A 12,423-nucleotide genomic window follows, 5' to 3' on the forward strand; every position below is an offset into this window, starting at 1 on the left:
AGTTGAATGATCAGCCATGATCACATACAATGACGGAGCAAGCTCGAAGAACCAAATGGTTTACCCCTACTTTATATTTCTTAATGTTAAGCCTTAATGTTGAGTTGCTGCAGTGCATTTTGTAGATCATAGAATCATAGTTTAGAAGCAGGTCATTTGACCATTCAAATCCATATCAACCCTCCGAAGAGCATCCCATCCAGACTCACTCCCCACTGCCCTTTCCCTGTAACCCTGCATTTCCCATGGCTAATTCACCCAGCCTGCACATCCCTGGTCACTAAGGGCAATTTAACATGGCCAACTCACCTAATCTGCACATCTTTGGACTATGGGAGGAAACTGGAGAACCCGGAGGAAACCCACGCAGACATGGGGGGAATGTGCAGACCGCACACAGGCTGTCACCTGAAGGTGGAATCATACCCTGGTCACTGCCACTGAAGCAGCAGTGCTAACCACTGAGCTACCCTGTTGCTATGGTGTGTTAGTGGTGAAGGGGATGAATGGTAAACATGGAAAACATAGAAAGTAGAGCAGGAGTTAGTCTGTTAAGCGTGCTCTGCCATTCATTATGACCATGGCTGATCATCCAACTCAACAGCCTGTTACTGCTTTTGATGGTGGGTGGAGAGCAAATCAAGTAGACTACATTTTCAGGGATGGTGTTGAGCGTCTTAAGGGATGGTGTTGAGCGTCTTAAGTATTGTTGGAGCTACATTCATCCAGAGAAGTGGGAAGCTATTGGCTACAGAGTTCTGAGCATCTGACCAGCTTTGACAGTCCCTGTGTATTGCTGGTCCAGTTCAGTTTCTGTTCAATGATAATTTGATTTGATTTATCACTATCACGTGTATCGAGTGAAAAGTGTTGTCTTATGTGCTTTACAGATCGTACTATACAAATGCATAACGGTAACAGAACATTGTGTAGGGTACAGTGTTACAGCGCTGAGAAGGTGCAGAGAGAGATCAGCATTAACATTTGAGAGTTTCTGTCTGATAACAGCAGGGAAGGAACTTTTCTTGAATCTGTGTGTATGTATCTTCAAACTTCTACATCTTCTGTCCAATGGAAGAGGGTGGAGGAGAGTATAACCAGAGTGGGAGGTGTCTCTGATTATGTTGGTTGCTCTCCTGATGCAGTGCAAAGTATAGATGGAGTTAATGGACGGGAGTCTGGTTTGCGTGATGGACTGGGCTGCGTTCGCAACTCTCTGTAGTGTCTTTCAGTCTTGGGAAAAGAAATTGCCACACCATGCTGTGATGCATCTGGATAGAATGCTTTCTATGGTGCATCTATAAAAGTTTGTAAGAGTCTTTGTGAACATACCAATATTCCTTAGCTCCTTAGGAGGTAGAGGTGGTGCTGTGCTTTCTTGACTGTAGTCTCAACAGATTGTTGGTGATCTTCAAAATTCTCGATCATCTCCACCTCAGCACCATTGTTATAGTAAGGGGCATGCCTTCCATTCTGCTTCCTGAAGTCAATGACTACTTCTTTGTTTTGTTGATGTTGATGGAAAGATTGTCATCTTATACCACGCTGCTAAGCTGTCAATCTTTTTCCTGTGTTCTATCTTGTTGTTGTTGAGATCTGACCTACAATGGTGATGTCATCAGCGAATTTGTGAATGGAGTTGGGGGGCAATTTGGCCATGCAGTCATGAGTGTATAAGCAGTGTAGTAGGAAACTGAGTATGCAGCCTTGTGTTGAGAATTATCATAGAGGAAGTGTTGTGGATTATTGTGGAGGTGGTGTTGCCTATCCTTGATAACTGCTGTCTGTTGGTCAGGAAGTGGAGAATTCAGTTACAGAAGGAGACCTAGATCCTGAAATTTGGAGATGAGTTTGTTTGGGATTATGGTGTTGAAGGCAGATGAAGTTGTAGTCAATAAGTAGGAGCCTGATGTTAATATTCTGTTGTCCAGGTGTTCCAGGGATGAGCGTAGGGCCAGAGAGATGGTGTCTGCTGTGGACCCGTTGTGTCAGTAGGAAAGTTGCAAGGAGTCAAGGCAGTCTGGGAGGCTGGAACTGCTATGAGCCATATCCAATATCTCAAAGCACTTCATAATTACGGATGTCAAAACCCACCAGGCAGTAGTCATTGAGGCATGCTGCATGATTTTTCTTCACTGGGATGATGGTAGTCTTCACGAAGCAGTTGGAGACTTCAGATCAGAATAGAGAGATTGACAAGGTCTGCAAATACTCCTGCCCGATGGTCCACGCAGGATCTGAGTGCACAGTTAGGCACTCCATCCGGGCTGGTTACTTTCCATGGGTACACCCTTAAGAAGGCTGATATGACATCTGCAGGAGTGACCAAGGGTACAGGTGTATCTGAGGCTATTGGGACAGGTTATGTTGTTACATTGCCCTCTGTTCAAAGTGAGTGTAGAATGCATTGAGCTCAATCACTCAGGATGTACTAGTGCCTGTGATTCTGTTTGACTTTGCTTTGTAGCCCATTATGTCGTGTAAGCCATGCCACAAATGACAGGGGTCCATCTGGATAGTCTGGGTCTTAAGCTCAGTTTTGTATTGCCTATTGGTGTCTCTGATGGCTTTGCAGGTCTGCCTGGTTTTCCTGTTTCGATCAGGGTTGCCCAACTTGAATGCCAACTTGAATCCTGGGAAGTTTTGATTTTCAGTATCTGCAATATTCCTCCTCTTGTTTTTATGACTTTACCTGCTTGATAAACCTTCTTCTATTAAGGTCTGTGGACAATCTGCTCAGTGGACAAAATAAATTAAGCTTTTGGCTGGACTACAATGAAGTTGGGGAACAAATGCCAGGAACAGGATAGATCAGAGACAAATATTTATTAAAAAATGGATTAAGTGGAAGGCAAGAAAGTAAGGGATAGTTGGAGTTCTGGATTTGAAGGCTAGGCAACTGGGTAGTGTCATGAAGCAAATAGAATGTTATTCTCTGATCCAAAATAGTAAAAAGTACCTTTTTTTTTAAAATTCACTTATTGGGCTTCATTGGCTAGCCAGCATTTATTGCCTGCCTGTTGTCATTTAGAAAGTGCTGGTGAGCTGCCTTTTTGAACTGCTGCAGTACCCGTGCTATAGTTTGACCTACAATCCCCCTGGGGAGGGAATTCCAGAATTATGACCCAGCTGCAGTGAAGGAAAGGTGATACATTTCCAAGTCAGGATGGTGAGTGGCTTGGAGGGAAACTTGCAGGTGATGGTGTTCACAAGTATCTGCTGTCCTTGTTCTTCTAGATGTTGGTGGTCATGTGTTTCAAAGGTGCTATCTAAGGATCTATGGTGATTTTTTTTCTGCAGTGCATCTAGATAGTACACAATGCTGCTACTGAGTGTTAGTAGTGGAGAGAGTAGATGTTTGTCGAAGTGGTACTAATTAAGTGTGTTGCTTTGACCTGGATGGTGTTAAGCTTCTTGAGTGTTTTTGGAGCTGCACCCATCCAGGCAAGTAGGGGGGTGTTCCTGGCTTGTGTCTTCTGAAATGATGGCTCTGGGGAGTCAGGAAGTGCGTTATTCACTGCAGTACTCCTACTTCTGACTGCTCTTGTGTCCATTGTGTTCAGGTGGTGAGTCTAGTTGAGTTTCTGGTCAATGGTAAACGCATGAATGTTGATAGAGGGGGATTCAGTGATGTTAACACCACTGAATGTCAATGGGCAATGGTTGGTTTATCTCTTATTAGAGATGGTCATTGAAATTGTGTAGTGTGTATGTTACTTACCACTTGTCAGCCTAAACCCAGATATTGTCCAGGTCTTGTTGCCTTTGCATATGGACTTCTTCAGTATCTGAGGAGTGATTAATGGTGCTGAACATTGTGCAAACATCCCCACTTCTGACTTTGTGATAGAGGAAAGTCATTGATGAAGCAGCTGAAGGTAGCTGGGCCTAGAACACTGCAGTAATGTCCTGGAGCTGAGATGACTGACCTCCAGCAACACAACCATCTTCCTCTGTGCCAGGTATGACTCCAACTAGCGGAGCTTGCCCTCCAATACCCATTGATTCCAGTTTTGCTAGGGCTCCTTGCTTCCACACTTGGCCACATGTGTCCTTGATGTCAAGGGCTTTCTCTCTCACTTCACCTCTGGAATTCAGCTCTTTCACCAATGTCTGAACCAAAGCTGTAATGAGGCCAGGAGCTGAGAGGCCCTGGCGGGACCCAAGCTGGGCATCACTGAGCAGGTTGTCGCTGATCAGGTGCTGCTTGATAGCACTGTTGATGACACCTTCCATCACTTTACTGATGATTGAGAGTAGACTGATGGGCTGGTAATTGGCCTTGTTGGATTTGTCCTGCTTTGTGTACAAGACATATGTAGGCAATTTTCCACCGTTTTGAGCTGATGCTTGTGTTGTAACTGTATTGGAACAACTTGGCTAGGGGAGCAATACTTTCTGAAGCACAAGTTTTCGGTGTTATTGCCAGATTGTTGCAGGGCCCATAGTGTTTGCAGTGTCCAGTGCCTCCAGCCCTGAATCAAAATAAGCTGAAGAAAGGTATCTGTATTGCTGGAGATCTCTGGAGGAGTCTGAAATGGATCGTCCACATGGCAATTCAAACTGAAGATTGCTGCAAATGCATCAGCCATATTTTTATCACTGATGTGTTGGACACTTCTGTCATTGGGGTTGTGGCTATTTGTGCAGCCTCCTCCACCTCCACTAAGTTCTTTAATTGTCCGCCACCTTTCACAACTGGATATAGTAGGACTTCAGAGCTTAGATCTGATCATTGGCTGTGGGATCGCTAGCCCTATCACTTTTGCTGCTTATGCTGTTTGGCATGCAGGTAGTCCTATTTGGTAGCTTCACCAGGTTAATACTGCACTTTTAGGTGTGTCTGTGTTGCGTCTGGTATGCCTTCCGCACTGTTGATTGAACCGGGGTTGATCCCCTGGCTTGATGGCAATGATTAATGTTAGATACACGAGGCCATGTGGTTGCAGATTATGCTGGAGTACAGTTCTGCTGTTGATTGTCCACAACGCCTCATGAATGCCCAGCCCTGAGTTGGTGGATCTGTGAGAAGTCTGTCCTATTTAGCACAGTGATAGTGCCACATAACATGTTGGAGGGTATTCTCAATGTGAAGGCAGGACTTCGCCTCCACAAGGACTGTCCAGTGGTCACTTTTACTGATACTGTCATGGACAGCTCCATCTGCAGATGAGGTCAAGTATGTTGTTCCTTTACCACCTGCCGCAGACCCAATCTAGCAACGATCTCCTCTAGGACCTGAGCACCTCGATCAGTAGCGCTGTTGCTGAGGAACTCTTGGTGTCATCATTGAAATCCCCAAACTACGATACGTTTTGCACCTTTGCCACATCAGTGCTTCCTCCAAGTGTTGCTCAAAATGGAGGAGTACTGATTCATCAGCCGAGGAAGGGTCGTATGTGGTAATCAGGAGCTTTACTTGGACTACAATAATAAAAACAGAGACAACTGCAGGCAACAAATTAGATACCATTTTCATGGAGGAAAGTGACAAGTTGGCATTTCAGATATGGTCCTTTATTAATGTATGCTGGTCCTGTTGATGGTCAAAACCAAATTGCTATTTTGTTACTTTATTCACAGATGCTGTCTTGTCTTACTCACTGTTTCCAGTTTGTTTCAAATTTCACAGCATTTTTATATTATAGTATCACCCTTTCAAAGTAAAATATTTGTTATTGCAGGTATAATAAATTGTCACAAGGAGTTAACTGGAGTCTTGATATTAATCTGATGAGTTCAAATAGGAATGGGCATATTTATGTTGGATGCCACACTTATGTCCCATTAGTTTTTGATTATATTAAAATCAGTAGATTGTAACATTGGAAAGGTTATTTCCACATTTAGTCAAGATATATTGGGTGATAAATTACTTCTGCCATGAAACATTTTAATGTATAAAGTATGCAGCCACAAAAGTGATCGATTTTGTGGCTTGTTCTACTCCAGTTCCAGTGCCCAACTGCTAACAATACTGCATATGATGACTGAGAGTTTAATTGTCTCATGAGGGAATTACGCAGATCAAAATGTACTCATCAGGTTCAAGCTGCACCTCAGAATTACTGAACATTTTATGATTTTGTATCTGCGCCAGAATGTGACATCTGTGCTAACTAAATGTAAAATCCATCTTGAATATTTAATTGAATACGTCTCCATGATGTTAAGATAATAACTGTATTGGAACAACTTAGCTACAGGAGCAATACATTCTGAAGCACAAGTTTTCAATACTATTGCCAGAATGTTGCAGGACCCACAGTGTTTGTGGCTGGTTGGCTCGCCGAGCTCGTTTGTTGTTCCACGAGCATTTCATTACCATGCTGGGTAGCATCAGCAGTGCAGCCTCCAGTGAAGCACTGCTGTGTTTTCCTGCCTGTTATTTAAAGTCTGGTGTCCATTGAGCTGGATTACCTCACTTCTGGTTTTTGTTCACAATGGAGTGTATATGGGGTCGAGCTCTGTGTTTGTTGATGGCCTTCTTAGTGGAGAACCAGGCTTCTAGGAATTCCTGTGCTTGTCTCTGCTTGGCCTGTCCCAGGATCCTGGTGTTCTTGCAGTCAAACTGGTTTCATTCGACAATGGATTCATGGTCATCATTCGGTTCTTAATTCCAGATATTTATTGAATTCAAATTCCACCATCTGCCGTGGTGGGATTCAAACCTGAGTCCCCAGAACATTATCTGGGTCTCTGGATTAACAATCCAACGATAATACCAATAGGCCATTGCCTCCCCAGTGGCAATAAGATGGTTTTCCTTATCCATGTGAGTGGAAATGAGTAAATATTGGTCATGTCTTTTTGTTGCCACTTGATGTTCGTATACTGTTGTGGCTAATTTTCTTTCTCACTGACCAATGCAATGTTTGTTGCAGTCTTTCCAGGGGATCGTGTATATAACTTGGCCCTGCCCATAGTGGGTAACGGGTCATTGGTTCGGGTTAGCAGTTGTCATAGGGTTGATGTGTACTCTGATGGCCAATGGCTGTAGGAGTCTTGTGGTCAGTTCGAAGGTGTTCTTGATGTAAGGTAGAGTGATGATTTTGTTGGAACATGTCATATCTTTCTGGTGCCATTCATGTAATAGGCATCTTCTGACCCAATTGGTTGGGTATCCTCATCAATTCTGAAAGAACAATTGTTCATTTTAAAATTGTGGCCCTTAGTTTGGACTGACCTACAACAGGAAATATCCTTTGTACGTCCAACTTATCAGGACCATTCAGGATTTTATGCAATTCAATCAAGTCATCCTTCGTTCTTCTAAACTCCAATAGAAACAAGCCCAGCCTGTTTATTGTATCGTGATGAAACAACCCAGTCATTCCAGGTATCAGCCAACTGAACAGCCTCCAATGTATTTACATCTGTCTTTAAACAAGGAAAACTATTCAAGTTGCGGTTTCACAAATACCCTTACAATTGAAGCATAACATCTACTTTTACATTCAGCTCCTGTCATAATAAAGGATGACATTCATTAACCTTTTTTTCAATTCATTATTGCAATTTGGGCATTGCTGGCTGGCCAGCATTTCTTGCTTATCCCTAGTTGCCTTTGAGAAGGTGGTGGTGAGCCACCTTCTTGAACCACTGCAGTCCGCCTGCTCTGGGTTGACTCACAATGCCAATAGGGAGGGAATTACAGGATCTTGACCCAGCAACAGCAAAGAAACAATGATATATTCCAAATCAGGACAGTGAATGGCTTTGAGAGGAACTTGAAATTCGTTGTGTTCCCATATATCTGCTGCCCTTGTCTTTCTAGAGGGAGTGAACGTGGGTTTGGAAGGTGCTGCCTGAGGATCTTTGGTGAATTTCTGCACTACATCCTGTAGATAATACACACTACTGCTACTGAACATCTGTATGGGAGGGAATGGATGCTTGTGGATGTAGTGCCAATCAATTGGGCTGCTTTGTCCTGGATGGTGTCAAATTTCTTGAGCATTGTTGGAACTGCACTCACCCACACAACAGATGAGTATTCCATCACACTCCTGACTTGTACCTGTATAAATGGTGGACAAGCTTTGAGGAGTCGGGAGGTGAGTTACTTGCTGCAGTCTTCCCAGCTTCTGACCTGTTGTTGTAGGTACTGTGTTTATGTGGTGAGTCCAGTTGAATTTCTAGTCAAAGACAACCCCCAAGATGTTGATAGTGGGGGATTCAGTGATGATAACACCATTGAATGCTAAAGAGTGGTGGTTAGATTATCTCTTATTGGCGATGGTCACAGCCTGACATTTGTGCGGTGCAAATGATACTTGCTACTTGTCAGCCCAAGCCTGGGTATTGTCCAGATCTTGTTGCATTTGAACTTGGGCTGCTTCAATATCTGAGGAGTCATGAATGATGTTGAACATTGTGCAATCATCAGTGAACATCCCCATTTCCCACCTTATGATGGAGAAAATGTCGTTGATGAAGGAGCTGAAGATTGTTGGGCTGAGGACACTACACTGAGGAACTCCTGCAGAGAAGCCCTGGAGCTGAGATGATTGACATCCAAAATCCACGACCATCTTCCTATGTGTCTGATATGACTTCAACCACTGGAGAGTTTGCCCCCAATTCCCATTGTTTCCAGTTTTGCTAAGGCTCCTTGATGCAACACCCTGGTTGAAAGCAGCCTTGAGTTTGAGGGCTGTCACACTCACCTCACCTCTGGAATTCAGTTTTTTGTCCATGTTTGAACCAAGGCTACAATGAGGTCAGGAGCTGTGTGGCCCTGGCAGAACCCAAACTGGGCATAGCTGATAGGACTACTTGATAGGACTGTTGATGACACCTTCCATCACTTTTGACTGATGATTTGCAGTGGACTGAGGCGGGTAGGTTGGATTTTGTGTATAGGACGTACTTGGGCAATTTTCCACATTGCTAGGTAGTTACCAGTGTTGTAACTGTAATGGAACAGCTTGGCTAGGGGAGCAGCAAGTTCTGGAGCATGAGTCTTCAGTGCTATTGCTGGAATGTTGTCAGGGCCAGTAGTCTTTGCAGTATCACGTTGAGTGATTCAAATTGGCCAAAGACAGGTATCTGTAATGCCGGAAACCACTGGAGGAGGCTGAGATGGATTATCCACTCAGCATTTCTGGTTGAAGATTGCTGCAAATGCTTCAGCCTTATCTTTTGCACTAATGTGCTGGTCTCTTCTGTTGTTGTTAGTGGAGCCACCTCCTCTAGTAAGTTGTTTAATTGCCCACAACCATTCACGACTGGAAGCGGCTGGACTGCAGAGCTTAGATATGATCCAGTAGTTGTAGGATTGCTTAGCTCTGTCCATCACTTGCTGCTTGGCATGCAAGTAGTCCTGTTTGGTGGCTTCACCAGGTTGACATCTCATCTTCAGGTATGCCTTGTTCTGCTCTTGGCATGCCCTCCTGCACTCCCCATTGAACCAGGCTTAATCCCCTAGCTTGATGATAATAGTTCAGTGGGGGACATGCTGGGCCATGTGGTTACAGATTGTGCTGGAGTACAACTGTGCTGCTGTTGATGGCCTACAGTGGCTCATGGATGCCCAATCTTGTATTGCTAGATCCCAGCGTAGTCTGTTCAATTTAGCACAGTGATTGTGGCACGCAGCATGATGGAAGTTATTCTCAGTGTGATGGTTGGACTTCATCTCCACAAGGGTGTGCGATAGTCACTCTTACTGATACTGTAATGGACAGATGCAACCGCAGCTGGCAGATTGGTAAGGATGAGGTTAAGTGTTTTTTTTCGCTCTTGTTGGTTTCCTCACCACCTGCCGCAGACCCAGCCTAGCAGCTATGGCTTTTAGTACCCAACCAGCTTGATCTGTGGTACAGCAACCAATCCATTCTTGGTGATGGATGTTAAAATCCCCTACCCAGAGTAAATTTTGTGCTCTTGTCATCCTCAGTTATTCTTCCAAATATTGTTCATCATGGAGGAGAACTGATTCATCAGCTGAGGGAGGATGGTATATGGTAATCAGCAGAAGGTTTCCTTGTCCCATGTTTTACCTGAAGCCTTGAGACTTCATGGGGTCCAGAGTCAATGCTGAGGACCTGCAGAACAAACTCCCTCCCTAATATATACCACTGTGCTACTATCTCTGCTGTTGCCTCTTGCTGGTAGGACAGAACATATCCAGGATGGTAATGTCTGGGACATTGTCTGTAAGGTATGATTCTTTGAGTATGACTGTGTCAGGCTGTTGCTTCACTGGTCTGTGGGACAGCTCTCCCAATTTTGGCACTAGTCTCCAGATGTTAGTGAGGAGGACTTTGCAGGGTCAACAGGGCTGTTTTATGCTGTTGTCTTTTCTGGTACCTATGTTGGTGCATCTCGTTTCATTTCTTTGAGACTTTGTAGCAAGACTTAAAACTGAATGGCATGTAGGGCCATTTTAGAGGCTTTGAGAGTCAACCACATTGCTGTGGGTCTGGAGTCACATCGGCCAGATCAGGTAAGGATGGCAGATTTCCTTCACTGAAGGATGTTAGGGAACCAGACAGGTTTTACTGACAATGGACATTGATCTCATGGTGATCAGTAGATCCTTAATTCCAGACTTTGTTGATGGCCTAGTGGTATTTTTGCTGGACTATTAATCCAGAGACTCAGATAGTGTTCTGGGGACGCAGGTTCAAATTACGACATGGCAGCTGGTGGAATTTAAATTCAATAAAAATATCTGGAATTAAGAATCTAATGATGATTACGAATCCATTGTTGGTTGTCAGAAAAACCCATCTGGTTCACTTATGACCTTTAGGGAAAGAAACTACCATCCTTACCTGGTCTGGCCTACATATGACTCGAGACCCACAGTAATGTATTTGACTCTGAACTGTCCTATGACCGATTAGGGATGGGCAATAAATGCTGCCTAGCCAGCACTGCCCTTATCCCATTAATGAATTTTTAAAAATGCCATGATAGGATTCAAACCCGTTTCCCCAGTACTTTATTATTCTCTGTAGCTACATTGTAACAATGTGTGATTCATGCACCAGAACGGATAAATTATCTGAATCTCAGAATTCTGCAGTCTTTCTCCATTTAAGCAATGCGGGTCTTTTTATTCTTATTGCCAAAGTAAAAAAATTCACATTTTCCCTCATGATACTCTATCTGCAAAAATTACACAACTATCTTTTTCTTTCTGCTATTTCCTTATGTCTTCTTCACAACACACTTTCGTACCTGTACCGGTGTTACCTGCAAATTTAGTTACCATGCCTTTGTTCCCCATTTTCTAAGTCATTGATGGAAACTGTAAAATGCTGAAGCTTCATCACAGACTCATGTGGGAGACAAAAACACATTCGTGAATGATGTCTGTTTTCCACCAGCCAGTCCATCTTCGATCCAAGCTGAAGAAGGATCCCAACCCGAAATGTCAATTTTCCTGCTCCTTTGAAGTTGCAAAACCTGCTGTTTCCTCCAACTCCACGCTGTATTGTCTCTGACTCCAGCAGACTTGCTACCTCTGATATGTTACCCTCTAGTTTACCCTGCGTAACAGGAAACCCAGATTATGGTACTTTTGAGCCAGTGGCTAGGGAGACTGTTGCACTGTTACAGTCTTAGAAGCCGCTGAAGCTGCTGACATAATCGATTGTTCAGGCAATACAAGTGGCAAGATTGCCTTGGAAGGATTTGTAGTAACAGTGAGAGAAATGTACTGTAGGGACCATGAGGGGACGGTGAATTTATTCATCTAGCACCTAGGTAGCAAAATAAATTAGTAAAAAGTCAAAAATGTGAAATAACCATACCTTTCAATAGAAATAATTATCAAAAGAAGCAAGAATTGCATCCAAACTGCATTTGAAAACTTTGGGTACCCATAGGTTAATTTTTGTAATTATAATGTGACTGATTTACATTGGACTGTTCCATCATAATATGAGCCTATTCACTTATAATGAAAAATGCTGACTCTCGAAGTGTGAATATAGGTCAGCTTATAAGCAGACAAAAATTTTTAATGTTCACCTTTTTAAATAGGTCTTTTGTGATTATCATGGTCACTCACGGAAGAAAAATGTCTTCATGTATGGATGCAGTATAAAGGAGACAGTGTGGCAAACTGATGTTAGTGCTTCCTCTTGTGATCTGCAGGAAGACCTTGGATATCGAGTGAGTACTCTATCCAACTTAAACATTACTTTATAAATCTTCCAATGACAAGTAATTAGAGTCATTGGTAGCACTAAAATTAAATATTAATTTTAAAACAAAGTTTGTTGTTCTGCCTAAAAGAAATGACTACGTACTACTATTGCTGTTAAGCTGTAATAATAATCTTTTGGTGTGTTTCTTTGTGTAATTATCTATTGTCAGCATACACATTGTATTGGTATTGTATTCATCATCTGCACTTACCAGTCGTCAATCTTTACACATTTTGAGAGGAAAAAATATATATTGCAG

General features: G+C 43.1%; 1 protein-coding gene across 1 annotated transcript in view; it reads left to right on the forward strand.

Moving 5' to 3' along the window:
• agtpbp1 (ATP/GTP binding carboxypeptidase 1) overlaps positions 1 to 12,423 on the forward strand; it is a 289,350-nt gene that overhangs the window by 231,970 nt on the left and 44,957 nt on the right. Inside the window, exon 24 of the mRNA XM_059644629.1 lies at positions 11,998 to 12,129. Coding sequence (XP_059500612.1) covers positions 11,998 to 12,129 — 132 coding nt within the window. The remainder of the gene's footprint in view (positions 1 to 11,997; positions 12,130 to 12,423) is intronic.

The sequence above is a fragment of the Stegostoma tigrinum genome, chromosome 3, assembly GCF_030684315.1.
Source record: "Stegostoma tigrinum isolate sSteTig4 chromosome 3, sSteTig4.hap1, whole genome shotgun sequence".
NCBI lineage: Eukaryota > Metazoa > Chordata > Chondrichthyes > Orectolobiformes > Stegostomatidae > Stegostoma > Stegostoma tigrinum.